This window comes from Lepidochelys kempii, chromosome 3 (genome assembly GCF_965140265.1).
Source record: "Lepidochelys kempii isolate rLepKem1 chromosome 3, rLepKem1.hap2, whole genome shotgun sequence".
Taxonomy (NCBI): domain Eukaryota; kingdom Metazoa; phylum Chordata; order Testudines; family Cheloniidae; genus Lepidochelys; species Lepidochelys kempii.
The window spans coordinates 203,721,426-203,745,277 of NC_133258.1; the positions used below are offsets into that span (position 1 = coordinate 203,721,426).

Here is a 23,852-nt window from a genome sequence, read left to right on the forward strand (position 1 = left end):
AGCCCTTTAATGGTAAATCTTTTTTTAAACTGGTGTTAAACCACTTCACTTAAAGGAAGGCAAAGAAAAGCAGCTGAATATCTTGATTGTTATCAACAAACCACGGGGATGAAGCCACCAGTAACTAAAATACAGGAAACTCTAGTCTCCGGTGATAAATAAGAGTCGCAACAGCACAGGATGCGTGCAGGGCAGCTCCTTGGGCCAAAGGGATCTGAAAGGCAAACAGCTTCTGCTCTTTTGTTCTAACATCTGATGTGTGTCCCCTGCAGGTCCCATCTGTGCATCTGGTGCCTGGGACAGCAACAGCACCGATCCTGCCGCTCTCTGCCAGACCAGACCAAAGCAACCATGGGAATCGCCCTTTTCTTCCTAGGCCAGGCATTGCTTTGGGGGGTGCCCTCGTGGGCGAGTGAGGAGGCAGAGGCCCTGTGCGCCCAGACTGCCTGCTACACCATCCACTGGGGCAAGCACAATTGGGCGGATGCCCAGGAGAACTGCAAGAGCAACGGAGGCAACCTGGTGACCATGAAGAGCCAGGAAGAGGCCTTGCATGTCCAGGATCTGCTAGCCAAGCTGCCCAGGAGGGAAGCTGGGCCAGAGGGGCAGGCGAGGCTTTGGATCGGGCTCCATCGGGAGAAGGGCAAGTGTTACCAGCAGCACCAGCTCCTCAAGGGCTTCAGCTGGGCCTCCGGCGGGGAGGAGACCAGCTACACCGGCTGGCTGCGGGAGCCCCGGGAGACTTGCACGAGCAGGCGCTGCGTGAGCCTGCACCGGAACAGCACCGCCCCCAGCTCCCCCGGGCTGGGCTGGGCCGACGGGCCCTGCAGCGGCTCCTCCGCCAGGGTCCAGGGCTACCTCTGCAAGTTCAGCTTCCAGGGCATGTGCCGCCAGCTGGCGCTGGCCGGGCCCGGCAGCGTCACCTACACCACCCCCTTCGGCTTGAACAACGCCTCCCTGGCGGCCGTGCCCTTCGGCTCCCTGGCCGCCGTGTCGTGCGAGGGTCAGGCGCCGGGGCCCTTCCTGGTGTGCACGGCGCAGGAGGGCGGCGGGTTCGCGTGGAACAGCCCGGGCCCGCTGTGCGCCTCGCCCCGCCACGGCTGCGCCTACAGCAACGGGGGCTGCCAGCACCAGTGCCTGGAGCTGGCCGGCGGCTCGTTCCGCTGCGCCTGCCGCGCGGGCTACCGGCTGGGCGGGGACCTGCTCTCCTGCTCGCCCGTGGACTACTGCAGCGCCCGGCCGTGCCAGGGGCTGTGCCTGGGCCGGCCGGGGGGCTTCGAGTGCCGCTGCCCCGCGGGCTACGCGCTGGCCGGGGACGGGGTGAGCTGCGGGGACGTGGACGAGTGCCTGGGGGAGCCCTGCCAGGGCAGCTGCCTCAACACGGCGGGGGGCTTCGCCTGCACCTGCCCGCCGGGCTACGAGCCCGCGGGGCCTGGCGGCCGCCAGTGCCGGGACTTGGACGAGTGCGCCCAGGGCGCGCCCTGCGCCCAGCTCTGCGCCAACACGCCGGGCTCCTTCCTCTGCGCCTGCCGGCCGGGCTACCAGCGGGGCCCCGACGGGGCCTCCTGCCGGGACGTGGACGAGTGCCTGGGGGAGCCCTGCCAGGAGCGCTGCGTCAACCAGCCCGGCAGCTACCAGTGCCTCTGCCCGCCGGGCTGGGCGCTGGCCCCCAACGGCGTCTCCTGCCTCTCCGGCTCCAGCCCCACCACCGCCGGCAGCGCGGCCCCGTCCCCGTCCCTGCGCCCCCCAGGAGAAGAGGAGCCGACGGCTGGGGGTGGACAGCCGCCGGACACCCACCCTGCTACCGAGAGCCCAGCCCCGCGCTCTGATCCAACCACCCGAGCCCAGCCAGGGGGAGCAGAACCCAGCACCCTCCAGCCAGCTGCCGTCAGCAGGGCGGCAGGGGTTGGGGAACCCATGATGAAACCCGACGCTGACCAGGCCACCGATGGCCCCAAACTGCTCCTGTACTATATCCTGGGCAGCCTGGTGGTTATCCTGCTGCTGATGGCTTTTGCCCTGGGCTTGCTCATCTATAGGAAGAGGAAAGCCAAGAAGGAAAAGAGGAAAGCCAGGAGCGCCACAGACAACTACTGCTGGGTACTTGAGCAGGCAGAGAAAAAAGCAGTAGACAATGACTACAGGTAAAGGCAGGAGTCTGCAGAAAGGGTAGCATGCTTGCAGGGACTAGGGTAGCATCAGGGTTCTCTGGAGAGAGGGAACACTAAACTAAGGATAATTGTGTGCAGCAGAGAATATTTCCCATATTATATAAAACTATGCTTTCATTATGTGACTTAACTTTTGTTTTCACTTTAGAACCCTGGGTTTGGCATTGTCTCAGTGTCAGAGGAACAGTAAGTCTGCCACTTGGATCAAGATCCCCCTGCTGTTCCCACTGAAATCAGTATCAAAACTCCCACTGATTTTAATAGGACAAGGATTAGGCCCAGAGTGATAGGTTTCTTTTGAAAAATAAAAGCAATCACACTGAAGAGCTCATTGGAACTTTCAAAAAGGTAAATGTCTTTACAATCAGAATAATCATGGCCCTGATCTTGCAAACACTTGTGTACCTGACAGGTTTCAGAGTGGTAGCTGTGTTAGTCTGTATCAGCAAAAACAACAAGGAGTCCTTGTGACACCTTAGAAACTAACAAATTTATTTAGGCATAAGCTTTCGTGAGCTAAAACCCACTTCATCAGATGCATGGAGTGGAAAATACAGTAGGCAGGTATAAATACACAGCACATGAAAAGATAGGAGCTGCCTTACCAAGTGGGGGGTCAGTGCTAATGAGCCAATTCAAGTAAGGTGGAAGTGGGCTATTCTCAACAGTTGACAAGAAGGGGTGAATACCAAGGGAGGAAAAATCACTTTTGTAGTGCTAATGAGGCCAGTGTAATCAAGGTGGCCCATTTCAAACAGCTGACAAGAAGGTGTAAGTATCAGCAGGGAAAATTAGTTTTTGTAGTGATCCATCCACTCCGTCTTTATTCAGGCCTAATTTGATGGTGTCCAGTTGAGAAAGCATAAGAGGATGCAAGATCAAGAAGTTAGGAAAAGGTATTTGAGGAGGAGTTGCCCATCTATTGTCACTTAGGATAGAAAATAATCTCCTCTTTCAAAATATAGTAATATCAAAACCCAAACCATGCCTGTTTTATTCAAATATGTGTGTATTACAGTGTCATAGAAGCTTGTAAGTAGTCCAGGCTGAGTATATTTGTTTTTCACCCATTGATGAGAAACTGCCTGGGGTTGTAGTGTATTTTGCTAATTAGGGTAATTAGGCTATCCCCTTCCAAAGTCATATCACTTTTCTCAAGGTGAAGTCATCCCTGGCCCTTGTATGGGTCTGCAATGCTGGGGAGAAAGTGGGTGTCTGTTAGCCCCTTGCATGCTGCATGTAAAGTTCAGTCACAATCTCAGTCTCTGCACTCATTGCTCCAGAAGTGGTCAGGAGGAGATGGAGCCATGGCCCCCATGCTGTTCTGAACTAGCTCATCGATTTTTCTCCTTAAATACATCTTATGGATTTCATTGTGCTATTCACCATTGTTTCCTTGGATATGTTTATAAAGTGTATTTATGACAAAGCAGAATTATTGTTTTTTTTTTAAATGATTGATGATTTTAGGTGCCTCCATTTCTGGGTGCTCCACTTAAGAGACCTAATGGTGCCTGATTTTCAGAGGGCTGGTTGTTTTTTTAAATGAGGCCCCTTTAAGATGTTTCAGACTGGGCACACCCAAAACTGAGATACCCAATCACTAGTCACTTTTGAAAATCTAAGCTTAGAGTCCAAGTCTTGCTCCCAATCAAGTCAACACCAGTTTTGCCATTTACTTCAATGGAGCAGTACCATGCCTATACAGAGTACAAAAGGTGCTAAAGAGGAATATGGATCTGGTTATAAGGGTACATATTTTCCCTGAAATACCCACCACCTTTATATTCTTGCAGCTTTTATTGTATACTTGAGGCCACATTTGACAGAAATGTGAACTTAACACAAAAGAGTTAGCTGTGAGCCTCACAGCTACATCCTGTTCTTTTTAGTGTGTGGAGGAAAACCCTTTCCTGCTGTTTTTCTTCTCTGGTTATCCATTGTACAAGTCAAGAAAACAGGAAAATGTAACTTCTAGCAGCTGTAAATGTTTTGAATAGTTTGTATATGCTTCCATTTCTCTGGACAATAGTTGAAAGAAGCAGTGTACTCATCCCTGGTTTATTGGGAAGACCTGCAGAAAATTCATACTAACTAATTCTTTGTTATGACACCAATCTAGTCAAGCATTTAAGCACGTGAGTAGCTTTAAGCATCTTTGTAGTCCCAACAATAGGACTAAGATTAATGTTATGCATGTGCTTAAATGCTGTGCTGGGTCAGGGCCTGTATGAACAGTCATACCAACAAACTTTAAAATTCTGGGATTATTCGTTTTGCTTTGTGTCGTTTTCAAGATGTTTATAATCCTCAGTCTTTCCCCATTCATTTTATAGTGGAAGATATCCAGGTGTTTCCATGTTAACTCTTTTCATTCAAAATGAATGGGAAACTAGAAAGTATAGGTGTGGAACCATAAAGCCAGTGTAAAATCTCACATATTTATTCAGAAAGGTTAATAGTTCAATCCATAATCCTGAGTTTTTAGTATTATATAAATTTTGTGTATTCTGGTGTGTCTCACAGAATTATGAGTAAAAAATTCTAATCAGTTAAGGCCACCAAAAAACATTGATTTGCTATGTATGTAGGTTTAGCTTTAACTGCCCTTTACCTCACCAGGTGAAACCTCTTGAGGCCAGTTTCATCTCAGTGGAGTCACATCAGTGATGAATTCAGCCCTTGCTTGCTTTTTGCCATGAATTAGTTTTCTTGATTCAGGGCTCAATGCAGAGCCAATTGAAGTCAGTGGAAAGACTCCCATGGACTTCACTGGGCTACGGATCAAGCCCTTGAAGTGAGTAGGAATGGCAAAGGAACAGATTATGGTACCTAAATGAAGAGTCAGGAGATCCCAAACGTTAATGTGGGCTCTGTATGTATTTACTCTGTGGAGCTGGATGAGTAACTTCAATTTCCTCCCTGAAAATGGGGAATAATAGTGTTTACCTGCTAACCTCATGTGGGCATTGTGAGGACTGATTTGTTAACACATGTGAAATGCTTTAAACACAGCAAGTGCTTTGTATGTGTTGTTATATTCCTGTTATGCCAGGGTTGTATGCACAAACCTCCTCAGTGCTAATGGGAATTACCAGTGCTTAAAGTGCACCAGGTTTAAACATGATACAGGCCTGGGAAATACAATTGCTAAAAAGCCAGCCAGCTTGCTGAGATGCTCACATTTTTAGTACCACCTGAGGAACGTCCTTCTCATTGGCGGCTTTCCCGACTTGCCCACCTTTGGTGAAGAGCAGCTAATCTGAGTAGCTGGAGGAAGCAGACCAGAGTCTTCTCCTTTTTCCCTTAGCAACCCAGTACCAATCTCACAGGATGCACAAAGGGAGCGGAAAGACTCCAGCATCTCAGAACAGCTCTGATCCTTCCTTCCCCTGCCCCTCCTGTGAGCAATGGGACAGCTCCTCCCCATCCCAACGCAACCAGGCCTGGGAAGGGATACAAGAGGCTCTCACTGCAGAACCTCCTCCCCCTTCCTCCAGGCCTGGGAAACCAGGGTGAAGAATTCCAGGAGATGCAGGAGGAACAGAGGTGAGGCTGGGTGGGCAGAACTACTGGGGCCAGGCAGATGTGGTGTGATAAGACCCCCCCACACACACTTTTTCAGATCCTTTTAATTATTGGTAATTCCATGTGGCTGCCCACAGGTTGAAATAATACATGCCCAAAAATATTCTGTTCTTCACAGGTAACAGCATCATTGGTACATCAATGTTACATTTGTGTATGATGATATTACAGGTGTTCTTAAACAGTGGTTTCCTTTTTTTTAACTTTAATACCGTAAATAGCATTACCTCAGTGGATACATTGCTCTTCTGATGGAAGCACGTACAAATAAAATCCAAATGAAATGTGTCATTGATGCTTTGAAATAAACATGATAATACTTATTGAGGCAATACATGATACATTGTTTTATTTGTGGTGTTTCTAATAATTTGCTTAAAACTGCCCCCAAACCAAGACCTTTTTTATACTAAAACTGACAAATAATTGATTTTTGTTTTTTTAAGGAAAGCAGATACCCTCTGTGAAAAATGTCATTTAGATTAAAAAAAAAATTGACAGAAACCCGGGTTTTGAGGGAAAATTTTTGACTAGCCCCCTGATAAATTGTCCTTGCTAGTCAAGATTAAGCAGGGCAGTGCTGGAAAACTATCTGCATTGTCACTACTCATGCTGCCCCCGCTCTGTACAGAGGACTTTGGTTTCTGGAGCTGTCAGTTAGGTACCTTTCATCTAATAATGATTTAATATGTATACTAATAAAGTGTTTAGAGGCCTCAGGCAAAATCAGGGCCCTTTTGTTCTAGGTGATGTACAAATGTATACGAAGTAAAGGTTCCTGCTCCCCAGAATTTAAGTCTAAGGCCAATGGAATGCACTCAGACAGACCCACATGGAGCCTTTTTGACTTCAGTGTCGTTCTGGAGGGGGCAGGGGTCTATTCATGTGGCTCTCACGGCAGGACCAAGGCACAGAACACTAATTTCTTTAAAACAGCAAAATATTAATCATTTGGGGTTACCAAGATAGATCTGCGCGGCTGATGAAAGATTCATCTAGGAAAAATTGAAACATAAGCAAAAATTTGAACTAGCCTTACTGACCAGACCCCCTCTAAAGATTCTCATTTCTATAGCCCCTGTGTCCTACCAATCACAGAAGTTTTTGTTAAATGGTATATTAAGAAAAAAGATGTTCTCTAACAGCAGCTGGACATGAATAAATGAGCATTTTCAAAACAGGAAAAGCTTTTCTGGATTCATTTTGGCTAGTATCAGCATCTGCCATAGGAAGAGATGACTAAAATTAGGTACCACTGTGATGGGCATAGTCTCAATATTTATCCAGGGAAGTGAGATAGGTAGGTCATGTACTACCCCTATCTAATTTAGGCTGGTGATCTGGAGAAGAAAACAGAAATGTGGTTATATCTGACAGAAGTGCAATAGGGTGGAACTGAACTGCTGATTCTGTAGCGCAGTCATTGCTATAACATGGTCAGAAACCACTATTATTGCTATTGATGTTTATTATGGTATGCCTTGGGCCTAACCAAGATTGTGCTAGGCATTATACAAGCCCAGGGTAGAGAGTGCTATTACACTGAAGAGCTTAGAATCTAAACAGGATGGATAGGGGAAAGAGATCCAAAAATCATAGTTTGTCCATTCTTTCAGTCAGCCTACATTCAGACCTACCATTTACTGCCGTGGGATTTCTCAACCAAGAGCTTGAAGTCAATGGAAAGACTTCCACTGATTTCAGCGGCCTTTGGATCAGGCCCATATTAGTTATTTTGGCCCTTACTTGTCACAGGTGCAGTAGATCGCAAATGAACTGGGACACTGTCAGGGTAAGCCAGGGCATCACACTCCCTGGGACCAGTGCTGAGATATAAAATCTCCACAAGGATCGTTCTGGGCCTCTGAAGTTTCCCCCAGGATCTGCAGACCCCCTTTTTTCTGTGGGGCAGGGAGTATGGAAAGATTTGGAGGAAAAGGTGTCAAATAACAAAATATGATGCACTCTGCAAGGATTAACATGGCTCTCTCAAATCTACCATGTTCTCCAAAGTGTCTCACGCTGCAAAAACAAGTGCTTTAAAAATGCCTTTTCATTTCCCTTGTAGAAGAGTGACTCACCAGCCAATGTGCCCCCTCATGGCTGGGCATAGCTTATTAGACTGTCCTCCTCTGACACCCCTTGCTGACAGCCACTGTGCCTCTTCTTAATACTATGGTCCAATGGCCTTACACCAGGTCTTCAGCCCATCTCTGAGCTCAATGGTCCTTACACCTCATATATTGGGGGGACTTTCACAAACTTAGGCCCTTCCTGTACTCTGGGTTCCAGTCTACTGGCCCTGTAACAAGCACCTAAGGTCTGCACCCTCAGCCCCCTTTCTGCTTTCCTAGACTACTTCTTACCTCAGCCTGTTTCTAGGACCTGTTCCCAAGCCCCTTTCTGGGGTCACTCTTCCACAGGCTCTTCTCCCCTTCCCAGTCTCCGCAGAGGTCTTTCCCGCTATTGCACAGTGACACCTCCTAGATGATTCCTCCCTACCAGTTTAATTCTCTCTGTCTCTGAAGTCCCAGCCCTGGGCTGGCTCAGGGGTGTCTCTTATCAAGGCCTATCACAAGAGCTTACTTCAGTCTGGTCCTTACCAGAGGCTCCTATCCCAGAAGAGAATCCCTAAGACTTCTACTGCCCTAGAATCCTTCCTCTATTAGTTACCCTACTTCTACTGGGACTGATCCTTAATTGGGCCTGGCCCATCTTTCTGGTGCAACTGGATGGGCTAATTGCTCTCTGGCTTCAATTAGCTATCTCTATACCAGTGTAGAGTATATGTCCCATCACATACCCTCCCCCTCTAATCTGTGCCTGTTTTCATTATTTTTATCTTTTAGTCCTTTCTTGGCATTTGACTCTCTCAGGTCCCTTCAAAGTCAGTAGGTGACCTTCATGTCTAACCAAGTACATTGCAGTGCTGTTGCCTGATCTTTAGATTGCATATTAATTATATTGATTACTTAAGAGTCTCCAGTTATCACTTCGAGGGTTGCCAGGTTCTTGCCCCAAGTTCAGGCCCAGTATTATTCAAATTATTATACTGGTGGGAACCCTGACGTGCACAGTTGCACTATAGGAACTCTTATATTTACAAATAGAGTTTATTCATACATTTAGCATAGTCACAAACACCCCAAATCAGTAAAGGTAGATAGAGGTACTACAGAATGTCCTTCTCCACATCTGTATAATCACACCATCTCCTATAGAACAACGTGAAATGTTAGCGGTCATTGTCCTCATCACCATCACCTTCCCCATCATCACCAGTGGCCATCATCCTGGCACCTCCCAAGGACTACACCTCTCTCTCATACCACGCCTAGGCTGGGATGCCGTTTTTGTAATATGTTACGCTGACACTGTTGTATTTGATGCATATTCAGTAGGGGATTTTTTCCCCTTCCTTATTTGTATTTCCTCACCTTGCTAATGTTGGAATGTTTTTTTCGTATAGGTTAGTATATCAATGATCTCAACTCATTATCATATATGTCCATTCATTACCATGGCCCTTTTGTGGTTAGGTATCACATTTGTTATTTCTGTCCTAACCGAGTATTTCGGTTCTTTCCAAGTTGTGGTGTACATGATAAGTTTAAAAGGGTATGAACTTAGGAAAGCCCCTGTGCCAACCTACTTTAACGCATCCTCTATGTTATAGGTCACAGCCATACATGGACCTTATGCTTTAGCTCTTCACCATCTATCTAGGTGAAAGGTCCCAAACATATGTATTCTAACCTGGCCTTAGCTCGCCATACAGGATGTGGCCTGCAGGTCCCTTGTGTTACAGACAAAATATACTCTAATATAGACCTATAAACCTATTATAATAAAATAATCAAACCCATAAGAAAATAAGACACTTACAAGAAAAGATATATAAGCAAGCAGGCTAGCCTTAAATATATCCCATGTACCTGTAACCAGTTCGTTGCCAGGACACTTCTGTGGTTGAATTATTTACGTCAGAACTTCCCCTTAAACTCTATTTTCAGCTCCCCAAATACTTGCGGTTTTCCATTGGACCATTTATCTGTGCAAAGTTTATCTGTTCAAAGTTTATAGGTTTCAAGCCTTATGCTAACTTGCTGAAGCTAATGTCTTACAGAATACAGGCCTGTAGGTTTCTTGCATTACTGCTGAATATAATGCAAAGCAATAAATATAATAAAGGCAAACTAGCCCACTGGGCTACAGTGCTACTTGTGACAATGTGACCGAAGGAAGGATCCAGATTGCTAGGAAGACAAGAATTAATGTTTTTTAAAGATGAACCCAGAGAACTTCCCAGGTTAGGAATCTGCTGTTCTCACTTATGTCTCAGAGGATGTTAGAGTCAGCAGAGAGATCGCGAGAAGGAATAATAGTCTGACCTCCCTGAATGTGCAAGACTTGAAGCTTTCCTTCTCCATATCCCCCAAAATACTGGGGCGCAGACAAGTTCAACACCTGTGTCCATTGTAGGTACGGTTATACATCAGCCACCACTGTTACATCTGAAGCAGATACCTGTAATGGGGCACTGGTCTTTTATGGCCAGAGGAGGTAGTTTGAGAGGCCAGTCATCCCGCTGCGTGTCCTGGGACGTAAATGAAGCAATCACTAGAACAAAGGAAGTTGGTCCCTGAGGAACAGTTAATGTCTGGTAGGGGGAAGGTATGGGAAAAACTCAGATTACTGTTCCTTTAAGGGCCCAGGAGCCTGGGTGGAGCAAGCCTCCTCTCTCTGCCAGCCAATCCAGACAGAGGTTTGAGGTTATTACACCCAGCTGGGAAGATTAAGGGAGTGGTGGGATGATTCTGTGAGCCTCTCAAAATGAGGCTTCAAGCCCAGGCCAGCAAGAGCTGCTAAGAGCATAGGAAGAGGGTTGTGAGAATCTCATCTACAGGAGTGAGTTTGTGGGCTGGGAGATCAGAACTTGAACCATTCAATTCCCAAAGGCAGGCTATAGGAACACTGATAGAAAGGGAGCTTGCTTTGGGAGCTAAACTATGCTGAATCAATTAGATCCTAGGAGAGGGGGAATACTGTTCTAAAGACTCTTGCTGTGAGTGGGTTATTTCTGGGAGCTCAAAGGGAAACTGAGGCAAGGAGGTCCTGGGATGGCACCTGTCCACAATGCTCATTATTTTTCTAAAATGGATTAGGATGGCAGTATGAGAAACAAAAGATGCACAGTACAGGTCCCAGAGCCTCACTGGTATAGCTCTCTTGTCTTCAATGGTGTTGTGTTAACTTACATGGCCTCTTCTATTGTAGAAGATGTTTTTCTTCTGCTGTGTGTTTTTTCTCTTCTTTTGCTATCTCACTTGGTTTCCCCCTCATGCTATGGCACTGATGATTAGTGTTTGTAGTTGTATGCAGTCAACAGATAATTAATCTAGCAATCCCTTTTGGGAGGCACATGGGTGAACTGGATTTCAAACGTTACTTCTCTAAGGCCTGATTCAAACTCCATTGAAGTCAGTGGGAGTGTTCCCATTGACGTAAGTATGTTTTGGATTGAGCACCTAATGATTTGTATATTTGGTCCTTTTCCCTCAAATGAAATTCCAGAGCTGCCTGTTAGCTGAGCAAGATGTCAGTCTGTCATTTCTCTAGGCAACTTCTATATGTGCTCAAAACCACAATGAAATGGCAGAGCTGTCAGCTGATACACATTGTAACTCCCTCAATAGAAGAACTAATATAAATGTAACAATTTTATAAATAAAAATATAAAAGTAATCTGCCTAGTGGTGTATGAGTCAGAGCCTCTGTCATCATGGTTAGGGATCCACCCCCACTCACGTACATCTGCTTTCATATCAAGAGGATTAAAAACGTTTTCATTTGCCGTTACCACCCAGTTCTTCTGCATTTAACCTTTGCTTAGAGCTGGGACAGCTCATTGCCGTGCCATGCCCCTTGACCAAATTCACTGTTTTCTGTGATGCTAAACCTCAAGTGTGACACACGACCTCAGGAGTGAGTAGAGTGGGAGGAAACTGGGTGACAGTGAAAATCTACCCCCAAGGGTATGTCTTTCCCTGCAGAATTAACTGGAATGTGGATCATTGGAGTTATTTTTCTCCTGTTATTTTGCAATGCAGCTGCTTCCCCTCAAACTGACACTCAAGTTGCTGTGTCCACACTGATGCTGTACTCACTCGTGGTGTAGAGCTGGGTGAAATTTTTTGATTGAAACTGTTTTTGGCAAAAAATGCCAATGTAGCAACATAGAAATACTTCCCCAGGGTACGTTGATGTTGCTGAATTGTTTCAGTCAGGAAAACCTGAAACAATTCCCAAAAACCTAACTTTGTTTTGAGGCTTTCTGAAAGAAGCATTTGGATTTTTCAATTTGAAATGACTTTGTTTTGAAATTTCCTTTTAATTTTATTTTTAAAATGTTTAAAGTTTTTAAAAAATCCCTCAAAATCAAAACAAAACATTTCATTGACCCCAAAAGTGTGTTTTTTGTTTTTTTTTTATTCACCAAAAATTTAAAAAAACTCACTTCAAATCAATCCCCCCCAAATTGCCGGTCAACTCAAATCAGCTATTTACCCAGCTCTACGAGTGTGTGGCTCTAAGATTTCTGGGGGCCCGTCGCACGGTTCTCAGCACTGTAGTCAGCTGAGCTGCTCTGTGAATTCTTTTGCTGTGTATCATGGGAGAACTTGTTTGTTCTTCCTGGCCACATAGTTGAGAACTCTTTCAAGTAAACCACTTGTGGCTTGGTGCACTTCCATTTTGTCTGTGGCCTCTGTTCTAACGGTGACAAGGCACCCATTCAGGTCGGAGGAAAGACCTGTACTAAATGTGGGCACGATTGCAGCTCTCACTTGATAGATGCCCCGAGATATAGTGGTAGCACCCCCTCTATAGTCGGAGTTTTCACAGAGAATGAGAATATACTTTGGCGTCTTATTTTCTGGGATAAGCATCCATGCTAACGAGTGTGATCATCACGTGGTGCACATCCATGCATCCATTTGTAGGGAAAATGGGCAGGATTTTCTCTTACTCATTTTAATCAAAATGAATGCAAACAAATACTGTTGGATGTTCCTGTGTCCTGAGAAGTAAAATTTACTCTCAATATTACATCGCCTCAATATTCTTGTCATGCACAAGGGGGATTTTTTAAAGAATATGTCCATCACCCATGTCAGAAATGTTGGGAGCCCCTTATGTAGGCAAAACTCCCATAGTTGTAGGTTATTTTAATAGGGTGCCCATTAAACCTGCTCACAGCAAATCTAACCAACAAGTCAATTACATTTACACCCACCTGTAAAGGGCCTTTACACTGCCAGAGATATGTAAAAAGGCACCTATGTAAATGAGAATCAGACCCATAATAACTAAACTGTATTCAGCCAATTGGACTCTGACTTCAAAGGGCCTAGTTCAAAGAGGTCTAGCCTGTGTTAACTTCCAAAACAGGCTAACTGAGAATCCAAGTTTAATTTCCCAACAGGAAATTCTTGGAATGATGAATCTTTATTGTTAACATGTTAACAGCACATGGATTATAAAACTCTTGCAGCTGGGCCTATTGCAGTGATGGAGACCCCTTGGGATAGGGAGTCCACTCCACACAAGGCCTGGAGGGGTAAATTAGGCCAGTTAACCTATCAACCAGGGGTTCTCAATCTTTTCCTTTAGTCCCCACCCCATGCTCTAAAAACTGCATGGCCCACCTTTGCCCCAACAACTAGTTTCCTACATACCCAGTAGATTAAAAGCTGTATTCGATTGATAGTTATACAGTTAAACACAAGCGCACACATCTAGAATATAAAAAAGAAAAGGATAACATAAGTGCAAAAATAAACAGAACCATTATTTTTGTTTTACTTACTCGGGGGGAGCTCGTTGCTGGTGCTGACGCACAGGCTGGGTGGCCCGCTGAGGTGATCCGGGGGTGGGGGTGGAGGTGGTCCGTCCTCCCTCTCTCAGCCCTGCCACCTGGGGCCAAAGCCCGGTTTATTTTGGCAGACCCCATTAAAGCTGCTCACCCACCTCCCCCCTCAAGTGGGCTGCAGACCCCTGGGTGAGAACCGCTGTTCTAGGCAGAGGAAAGCCAGGAAGCACTAAGGGCTAATTGGCTGAGGGAGCCCAGCTGCAGGAGGGGCTGGGCTGGGTTTATAAAGCCAGGAAGCTGGCAGCAGAGGGGTGCTGCAGGGAAGTAGTCTGCCGTCACCTCCCTTCCATAGGTGCCAGATTTGTATAATTTTTGGTGGTGTCCCAAACAGGTCCAAGCAGAGCCATCCCATCTACAGGAGGGACTGGGGCAATTGCCCCAGACCCTGCGCTTTGGGGGGCCCCATGCTTCAGGGGGACATGGGGTCCAGGTCAGCCTGGGGGGTTAGCAGGGGGGCTGGTGCGGGCAGCAGCAAGCAACCCGGCCCCAGTCCCCTCCACCCTGCCCCACACGCACAGCTCCCGGCATTGCTCAGGGGAGGAGGCAGAAGACGGAAAGAGGTGGGGCAAGGGCTGGAGCTTGGGGGGAAAAGGAGGGTGGGGGCAGAGCAGGGGCAGGAAGAGGCGGGGTGGGTCACTTGCTCCTGCCAGTGCCAGCTCCCCCACTAACCCCTCTGCTAACCCCCCAGGGTGCCCTGGACCCCGGGTCCCTGTGAAGCGTGGGGCCACACAGAGCGTGGGGCCCTGGGCGGTTGCCCCAGTCCATCCTATGGACAAGATGGCTCTGAAAATTTAAGCCCAAACATTGGTGGAGCTGGGCCCACATTCCTGAATATTGCTAGAGCATGGTCACCATGGACCCATATAACTCGCCACCTATGCTCCCCTCTCCCCAGGAATGTGGTTGGGGCTGTAGAGGCAGGTAGCCTACGGTTAATCCCTGTGAGGAGGAAGTTTGGGCTGGCAAACTCAGAGGAGTGGGGAGAGCCAGAAGGTACAGAAGAGGCTCAGGAAAAGGCAGCAAGATTCAGGAGGGAATCAATAGACCCTGGCTGCTGACGAGAGGGTCCCTGAGGTGCAACCCAGAGTAGAGTGTGGGCCGGGGTTCCTCTAGTAGCCACTAAGGAAGTGACACCATCAGGGCAGTGCTGGAGAAGACTGCCGGAGTGAGACTGTTTGTGCAGAAGGACTCTGGGATTCCCAGAAGGGGAAACCACGCAGTGACCTGGCCAGAGGGCCGAGTCACGATGAGGAGGCTGAGAGAGGAGGAGACAGTGATGGAGTGCGACTGCTGGAAGGGGCATTGGCCTGGCAGAGCTAATCCTCAGACCCGTTGGGAGGCGGCGGCAGCAGCCAGCGGTGAGCTGAGCACCCGGTCACATCACTCTTTCCTCTGATCACGTGGCACAGTATGGAATCTTCACTAGTCGCTCTGGGCCAGATTGTCCATTGTACTAAGTCCCCTTTTCGCTGCTCTGGCAGCCTAAAGGGGCTATAAAGCAGGCATTAATTTCTTTGGTATCTATGTAAATGAGAATCTCTCTCTCTTTTTGCCATGTTGGCTTTACGTTTCCTCAGTTGTCTGAGGTCTCCCCCTGCCCCAGTGTCTCTTCCTCTGTCTTGCAACAAAGTCAGAAGACATCTGAGTTCAGGGGAGAATGTCATTCTTTGTCCTGAATATCCTGGCTTTTAATAACTTTGTTTTCTCATAACGACAGCTGTCTTTCAATAGCAGCTATTCCCAGCAGGAACCCTGGCAGCACCGAAGTCCCACGTTACAGAGGGACTGCTAGAGAACTGAAGAGAGACCCCCTTGTAGCAATAGGCATTAGGACTAGAAGTAGTCTTGGGACTTCTAGGGCCTCTTGTGAATGAGCCTTATCCTCCACAATGCTGACCGCCTCCTAGGAAGCAAAGAGTGGGAGCTGCATGCGCTGCATATCTCCCAGAAGACACTTAGCACTTGATTCTGCACTGCTAAAGGGAATGGGCCTGATTCTCCATTCCCGTGCCCCTTATATAATCCTTTATAAAGCAGGGGTAAAACACAAGCACTGGCATACGTGAACAGAGAATGATGATTTGGCAGCATATTGTACCGACTTGGCAGAGGTATAAATAACTACACGAGAGGTATGGCACTGGAGAATCAGACCCAGTGGGAGTTCTGCCACTGTGTTAATTGTGCAGGATTGAGCCCAATATTTAGAGTATGAAGCATTGGGCAAACTGGTTCTAAACGCTTCAAATGTCTTCAGAAACATGGGCCAGGTTTCTTCAGTGTTGCATGTTCTCTTCTGGAATAGAAACCTGGCAGGTCAGGCATAGGGCTCGGTCTTTTATGTATGAATTTTTACCAAACTCTGCTCACTACACGCAACACCTGTCTATGGGAGTCTTTTTTTTTTTTTCCCCCCCACTGACTTCAGTGGGCTTTGGATCAGACCTGAAAATCCTAAAACCCTCTTTTCAGCATTTGGTTCAGAAGGCAGCACCCTCGATTCTCAAATGTGCTTCTATACGAGGCTGATTTCATCATCCTCAGTATGGCCAAGCTGCTGAATCCTGTGTTTGGTCCATTCTACGAGCTCCTCAGGAAGAAAGCCAAAAATGAGCAGAGATTCTTGTGCTATTTCCTTCTTGTGGTCAGTCATGCTGAAATGACTTAATATTTTTTCATTGTAGTTCTAAAATGTTCCAAGACAGGTGAAAGTTTGACTTGGATGGGCTTCTGTAGTGTTCCTAAACTGGCCCACATTTCTATATAAAAAAGGGTTGGGATTTCCTTTTCGGCTGTCTAGGTACAGCATCGTAACTGGGGATTTCTGTGGCTTTTCAAAAAAGACAAAAAAAATCTGTCATGCTTGTCTGTGTATAACCCATCTGCATTCAAAAGTTAAGAATCTTATTTTAAAATCAAACCAAAAAAACCTTGACATAGTCTCATCAAGCAACCAGAGGTCAGGCGAAATTATTGGAAATATTCCCTATCGGCACTCCTTTGATATAAAATTTATGACAGTTTTAGATGACTCAGTTTGAGATGACTCAGATGAAAAAAATTAAAGGTCCCTCTTTTGTTATCACAGTTGACAGCCGGCAGTGTGTTACTATAACTTTGTAAACTGCACTGCAGTATGATTGAGAGACTGCTTTTAATCAAGCCTCACAAAGGGGAAAGAAGTACATCTGGGGGAAATGTTTCTGTGCGTGTCATAGAGTTGAAGGCCGGAAGGGTTCACCAGACGATCTAGTCTGACCTCCTGTGTATCACAGGCATGGGTGGCGGGTAGGGGAGGCTGAGCATCCACAAACAGCCAGGAGTGGCCCCACTCACACTCTGCCCTCAGGGCTCTGCTTCGGCTGGGCTCCAGGGGTTAGGGCCAGGCCACTCGCCTTTCCTGGGGGCGCTGTGGGCAATAGCCAGCCTGGGGTGGGGGCTGGTGGCCATGGGGGTGGGGTGGGGGCTGGCTTCCAGGGCAAACAGAAGGGGCAGAGCCTTGGATGGAAGGGGTGGGACTGGGGGCTAGCCTCCCCCAGCCAGCGGTTCACGCGCCGCCCATGATCACTGGCCTCCAGTACCACCCAGCACCCACACACTAAATCCAATAACCGAAATTAAACCAAGTATTACAGCCCACAGGAGTCTAGGCTGTCTTGCCACAGGCAGAGAATAGGAGGAACGGAAGTGCACCAGTGCCCGAGGCCTCACAGTGACAGGGAAATTATTAAATGAGATACACCCAGATAATCCTGGTAAGTCCCCTGGACCCATGGGCGGCACGTGAACCACTGGCTGGGGGAGGTTAGCCCCTAGCCTAACCCCTTCTGCCCAAGGGCCTGCCCCTTCCACGCCCCCCTCCCTCCCACGGCTGCTGGCCCCCGGCCCAGGCTAGGGCCCCCAGTGCCAGGACGGCGGCGGGGCCCCAGACCCAGAGCGCCAGGAGGGCAGGCCACCCACAGGGAGACTGGAGCCACGCCAAGCAGGAAGCGGGGGTGCAGGGCCTGAGTGTGGAGTGTGGACGGGGCCACGCCTGGCTGTTTGGGGAGGCTCAGCCTCCCCCAGCCTTTGCTACCTGCTGCCCATGCCTGCACCGCCATGCTGCAGAAGGCGAAAACCCCCAAATCAGACTGGGAAATCCACATGATCAGATGCCTATGGTGGTTTGAGTTAGTTGAAACTGAACATGAGCAGAACAAAAAATTATGATTAAAGGGAAAGCCAACGCCCATAGAAACTTTGGTGCTCTGCAGCTGTTCAACTGAGGAGCAAGGAGTAGGTGTAGAATCTCACACTTTGTTTCGTCTTTTCCAGTTGAGCTGGTTGGAAAATGCCATCATTTTCCTTAGAAAATTTTGAAATCACTCTCATCAGGTAGGTTTCAAAAGAATAATTTTTCAGCTTAAAAAGATTGTGACTTTTTTTTTTTACTGATTTCCCCCGCCCAAAAAAAATGAATTTTTGTTTTAATGTTCAGATTTTAGTTTTTGTTCCGCCCCTCTGCCCCCCCCACCTCATTTTGCCATTAAAAATGGGGAGGAATGGGGGGGGGACAAATTACAGAAAAATCAGAATCTGAAAATGAAAAATGTTTATTTAATCAATAACTTTTTTGTTGTTTTTTTTTTAAAAAAAGGCATTTTGGGGAAAAGTTGAACTAAAGATGTTGACCTGCTCTGTCTTAGAGCCACATTCTGCCCCTTTGCTGCTGAAAACTCTTCAAGTATGAAAGCAGCACAGATGATTGTATCCTTCCTTTCTGGAAGATCTGTTGCCAAATGCTGATGGGGTTTTTCTCCCAATGAGGTTTTTTTTTCTGAATACAGGCATGTTTTAAGTACATTATGGCAATGTTCCCTTTAAAAGCAAACAGAGAGAATCTGGAAGGATGACAAAGATTATGAGTAAACTGTGCCCCTTTTGGGTGAATTATTGAGCTGGGCAAAAAAAATTTCAGGGCACCAAAAGTACTGGGAATCTGGGTTAGATTGGGTGAATAGTTTTGGTGGGAAGAAAAGGATTTTTTTTTAATGTCAAAACCATTTTCAAATTAAATATTTCAACGTTTTGCTTGTAAATGACATATTGTTGTGAAGTTTAGCGATATTTTAAGGGATGAACCCCCCCCAAAATGAAACAGTCTTCCAAAAAATCTTGATCTTGGATCAAAATACCAGCTGAAACAAAAACCTGAATTTTTTAGTTTTTTTTTCTTTTCTGTGTGTCTTTGATCCATCATTAATTTTTATTTTTGTTTTCATGAGAAACCCCCTCAAAATTAGTTTCTCCTTGAAACCAAAATTGTGGGAGGATTTTTTGGTTGAGCCCCCCATGGCAAAAAAGTCAATTATTCACTCAGCTCTAATTATACCTAGGGAGTAATTGGCAGCTGTCTTGTAAGTCTTTCTTTCCTGGGCTTTTTCCTCCTCTCTCTGACACCATGGGTAATCATTTGCACCTATGCAAAGTGAATGTAAAGTATGGTAGCTTTGTACATCCACTTGGCACATATATAACCACAGCCTTTTCCCCAGGATTGACCTTGACCAGTAAAATTGGGGTAAATGGTGTTAACCTGCGTCTACACTAAAGGTGCTTGTTACAACAGGGTTCCATCACTATCCCTGACCTAGCCTCAACCCTCTTTCCTAACCCAGGCAAATCCATAGTGCTGAAATGAAATCATGCAAACATTTTTTCTTTTATGCGTTAGGGCTGGAATTTTCAAAAGGGAGTAAGAAACAAACGTGCCCGAGTCCCAATGAAAGTCCCTAATGGAGCTGGTAGGGAAATGGATTGTTTCCACTGCAGAAAATTTAGATGAAAATGGACTGAAATGAAAAACTGAAAATCAAACCTTCTCACTTTGGGGCCAAATTCTTCTTCTTCTTCTTCTTCTTTTTTTTTTCTTCAGTGAAAAATAAAGTTTTCAAGGAAAGCAGTCACTTCCCGTGGCAGAGTTTTCAGTTAAATGAAAATTAACTTTCCAGAGGAGAAGTTTCACTGGAAACTTTCTGACCAGCACTAGTCAACAGGAGTTGGGTGTCTAACTCCTTTATATGCTCTGGCAAATCCCACCCTTGATAGCCATTACTGGTTACCACCCCATCTAGCCTCCAGTAGAAACCAGTTGTGAGAATCAACAGATTCTAATAGTCGCTGGGAATTTCTGGTAGGAAAGTGTTCCTTCCTAGCCCTCTGAGGGAATTTATTTACACCCTGAAGCATGAGGCTGGGCACAGTGTAGGTCTTGGTGAACTGATGACTTTGCAAAGATTTGGTAGTCCCAGGAGTGCCCTAGATAGTTAGTGAAATCACTGTTCAGCTTATAGGTCTGTATTGCACACCACCTGCATATTCGTGTTCTTGAGAAAACGTTATGGATCTGCCTCTCTACTGTGTTACTCCGGTTGTGTGATGGTCTATAGCCATTGAAACCAGTGGGATCACCCAGAGTCATAATGCAGCGGTGAATCAGGGCCTATCATTCTGTACATTTCATCACTGTCGGCTGAATTGCAACTCCTGGAACACAACGGTCATAAAAATAAAGGGAAGGGTAACCACCTTTCTGTATACAGTGCTATAAAATCCCTCCTGACCAGAGGCAAAACCCTTTCACCTGTAAAGGGTTAAGAAGCTAAGATAACCTCGCTGGCACCTGACCAAAATGACCAATGAGGACACAAGATACTTTCAAAGCTGGAGGGGGGGAAACAAAGGGTCTGTCTGTCTGTGTGATGCTTTTGCCAGGAACAGATCAGGAATGCAGTCTCAGAACTTCTGCTAGTAAATAATCTAGCTAGAAATGCGTTAGATTTCCTTTTGTTTAATGGCTGGTAAAATGGCTGTGCAGAATGGAATGTATATTCCTGTTTTTGTGTCTTTTTGTAACTTAAGGTTTTGCCTAGAGGGATTCTCTATGTTTTGAATCTGATTACCCTGTAAGGTATTTACCATCCTGATTTTACAGAGGTGATTCTTTTACCTTTTCTTTATTAAAATTCTTCTTTTAAGAACCTGATTGTTCTTAAGATCCAAGGGTTTGGGTCTGTGTTCACCTGTACCAATTGGTGAGGATTTTTATCAAACCTTCCCCAGGAAAGGGGGTGTAGGGCTTGGGGGGATATTTTGGGGGAAGACGTCTCCAAGGGGGCTCTTTCCCTGTTCTTTGTTTAACACGCTTGGTGGTGGCAGCATAGGATTCAAGGTCAAGGGGAAGTTTGTACCTTGGGGAAGTTTTTAACCTAAGCTGGTAAGAAAAAGCTTAGGGGGTCTTTCATGCAGGTCCCCACATCTGTACCCTAAAATTCAGAGTGGAAAAGGAACCTTGACAATGACACTGCCCAGTGCGTCGCACCCTACGCCGTACAGAAGCAACAGTGTCCTTAGACTTTCTTCACTGTCTGCTGCTGTTGTGGAAACGCAGGGAAATGATGATTGTGCTCATGTTTTGCAGAATGGCAGCCAGAGACGTAATAGGTCAGCGGACCTCAGGAGGCTGACTCAGGAGGCTGACTGATATGCTCCTTTCCCCTTTAGGAAGACCATGGCAGGTGAAAGGGTAAGGGGGTGCCTTGTGCGAAACAGGAAGTGGAGAAGATATTTTGCAGCTCTAATTACTGTTCTGTTCTAAATTAAAACGCAACTTCTAAAGCAAAAACAACACTGCAGGGAAGCCACAGGGAAAGCCACAGGAAACCCTGGGCAACATGTGGTGGAATCTGAGGTTCTGATCCAGCAAAGCGTTTAAGCATGTGCATAACTTTAAACATGTGAATAGTCTCACTGCAGTCAATTGACAATAGGCATGCTTAAATCTAAACTCATACTTAAATGCTTTTCTGGATTGTGGTCTCATTTCTTAGAGCGAGAGACTGCCAAGTATGCTCTACCACTGTGAAGTGGGAGGGAGGAGAGATAATTTGTAGGAGATTTTCAACTCCTTTGAGGCATTGCAATTTGCACTGCTGAGCTGGAGCTCTTCTGGAGTAGGCTGACCTGTTCTCTGAATAGGTCAATGTACCACGGAGCAGGAAGCTGCAGCCTTCCTGAGCCCAAAAGGCCAGGCGTATTTTGCTGGATCTGCCCTTATTTGTACCTGATTACATAATGTTATTGCAGAACTCACCAGGTGGCACTGCTACACATAACCCTGCAAAAAACACTTTTAGGGTATGAGCAGTGTTCAGTTTTGAAGAAATGCTGAATTGTTGTTAGCATTATGATGGATATTCTTTTGGGTGAGCAGCAGCAAACAACAAGAGAATTTGCTCTTTGCTTTAATCTCTCCAGAGTCAATTTTGGGGGTGGAGTGGCTTCCTAGGAACCAGGTGTTGGAGTTCAGGCTGCGATTTCTGGAAGAAGGGATTGCTTGCATGCTGTTTGTGACCACTCTGTTCAAGGACTGGAATGTATCATTTAAATAAACAAGTTACACTAGGAAAACTTTGATTCCATGTCATGGATTTCTCCTCCAAAGGGGAAGCTGATCACGAACTGATAAAAGACAGGAAACAAAGGGTAGGAATAAACGGTCAATTTTCAGAATGGAGAGAGGTCAGTAGTGGTGTCCCCCAGGGATCCATACTGGGACCAGTACTGTTCAACTTATTATAAATGAACTGGGAAAAGGGTAAACAGTGAGGTGGCAAACTTTTGTATCATCTACAAACTACTCAAGATAGTTAAGTCTAAAGCAGGCTATGAAGAGTTACAAAGGGATTTCACTAGACTGGGTGACTGAGCAACACAATAGCAGATGAAATTCAGTGCTTATAAATTCAAAGCAATGTACACTGGAAAACACAATCCCAATTATACATCCAAAATGATGGGGTCTAAATTAGCTGTTACCACTGAAGGAAGAGATCCTGGAGTCATTGTGGATAGCTCTCCGAAAACATCTGCTCAAGGTGCAGCAGCAGTCAAAAAAGCTAACAAAATGTTAGGAACCATTAGGAATGGGACAGATAATAAGTCACTATTGCTGTCTATGAAAGGCCCCAAAATTCTGCTACCGCTCCTCAGCCAGGTAACAATCAGAAAACAAGGCAGCTGGCTCTTCACTGTCATGTTTAGCAAGAAATTAGCCAAAACTTTGCAACCCTAATGCTATTGTTTACAAAATGGCCAGGCTCTTTTGATATTGATATTGGCAATTAATGCACCCAGTGGGTTTGGAACGCCCCATTACCCCATCCCCAAAAGGCAATTGAGTTGGGGGAGGTGAACACCCACAAACTTCTCCAGCAGAGGTTTAGTAACCTCCTAGATAACTTGTTCGAACAGCCCATAGGCAAAATGGGGAGTCACCGGTCCATCTCCACTCTGGATGGTCAAATAGCCCATGGCAGTCCTGAGTAGTCTTCTGCATGGCCACGGGGTAGCTGGTAAGTGTGGTAAAAGAGGGCAAGATTAGGGAGCATGTGAGGCAAGGAAGTTGCTTGCATGAGCTCTTCCCCCTCTGATTCAGCTTGGCCAACCGTGCAACTCACCAGAGGACAGAATTTTAGAGGTTTATTATTATTTTCCCCCGTCTCTATTTGCACAGCAGGAGCCAATCTCCACAACCTCCTGTAACCTCTGTGGCTTGGACTGGACTGGAAAAGGATCAGACGTACCATGTGAATGAAAGAGAATAACATCATTGGAATGAACCAAGTAAAGAGTGATATTGATTTTTTTTTCCCTGCAGGGAATTCCAGAAGCTAACTGCTGTGATTCTGTTTTGTGGTAAAATACTGCTTTTTAAATTGAAGAAAAGGATCAAATACACTTTCCTCTGAATGACGGAGATTTAGATGATTGTTTTTAACTTTCCCTTTGTGCTGGCTGCCCTCTGACAGTACGGCTGAGCCTACATACAAAAATATCACTGGAAGGATTAAAGTTGGTAAAAGGTTATGCTTTCCCCAGCAAGTCAAATTGCACTGCAAAGGGAATGTAATGAAGCCTTCTCTTCACTGAATACATGACCTACGGTGTTGTGTGTTGGTCAAGCCAGTTACATGTATTATCGGTTTTATTTATGTTTTGTAAAGTGTTTAAGAATTAGAAGGAATTAAGAGGGAAAATGGTGATAGGTGCAGAAAATATCTATAAATCTGCCTTGTTAGAAGCCTAGAGCCAAATCCTGGCTCAGATACTCAGATCTGCAGATG

General features: G+C 46.1%; 1 protein-coding gene across 6 annotated transcripts; it reads left to right on the forward strand.

The window, feature by feature from the left end:
- CD93 (CD93 molecule) lies at nucleotides 1–23,431 on the forward strand. 6 transcript variants are annotated; one of them, XR_012158337.1, is made up of 3 exons: nucleotides 2–2,144; nucleotides 21,149–21,253; nucleotides 23,243–23,328. XR_012158337.1 is itself a non-coding variant. In XM_073339709.1 (2 exons), the coding sequence occupies exons 1-2, from the start codon at nucleotides 256–258 to the stop codon at nucleotides 23,331–23,333; spliced, it is 1,980 nt and encodes a 659-aa protein (XP_073195810.1). In that variant the 5' UTR covers nucleotides 1–255; the 3' UTR covers nucleotides 23,334–23,431. The 6 variants fall into 6 exon arrangements, 4 of the variants coding, with proteins under 4 accessions (XP_073195810.1, XP_073195811.1, XP_073195812.1 ...); XR_012158338.1 differs by having other exon boundaries at nucleotides 23,246–23,327; XM_073339709.1 differs by lacking the exon at nucleotides 21,149–21,253 and having other exon boundaries at nucleotides 1–2,144; nucleotides 23,243–23,431.
- Nucleotides 23,432–23,852: the final 421 nt, after the last annotated feature.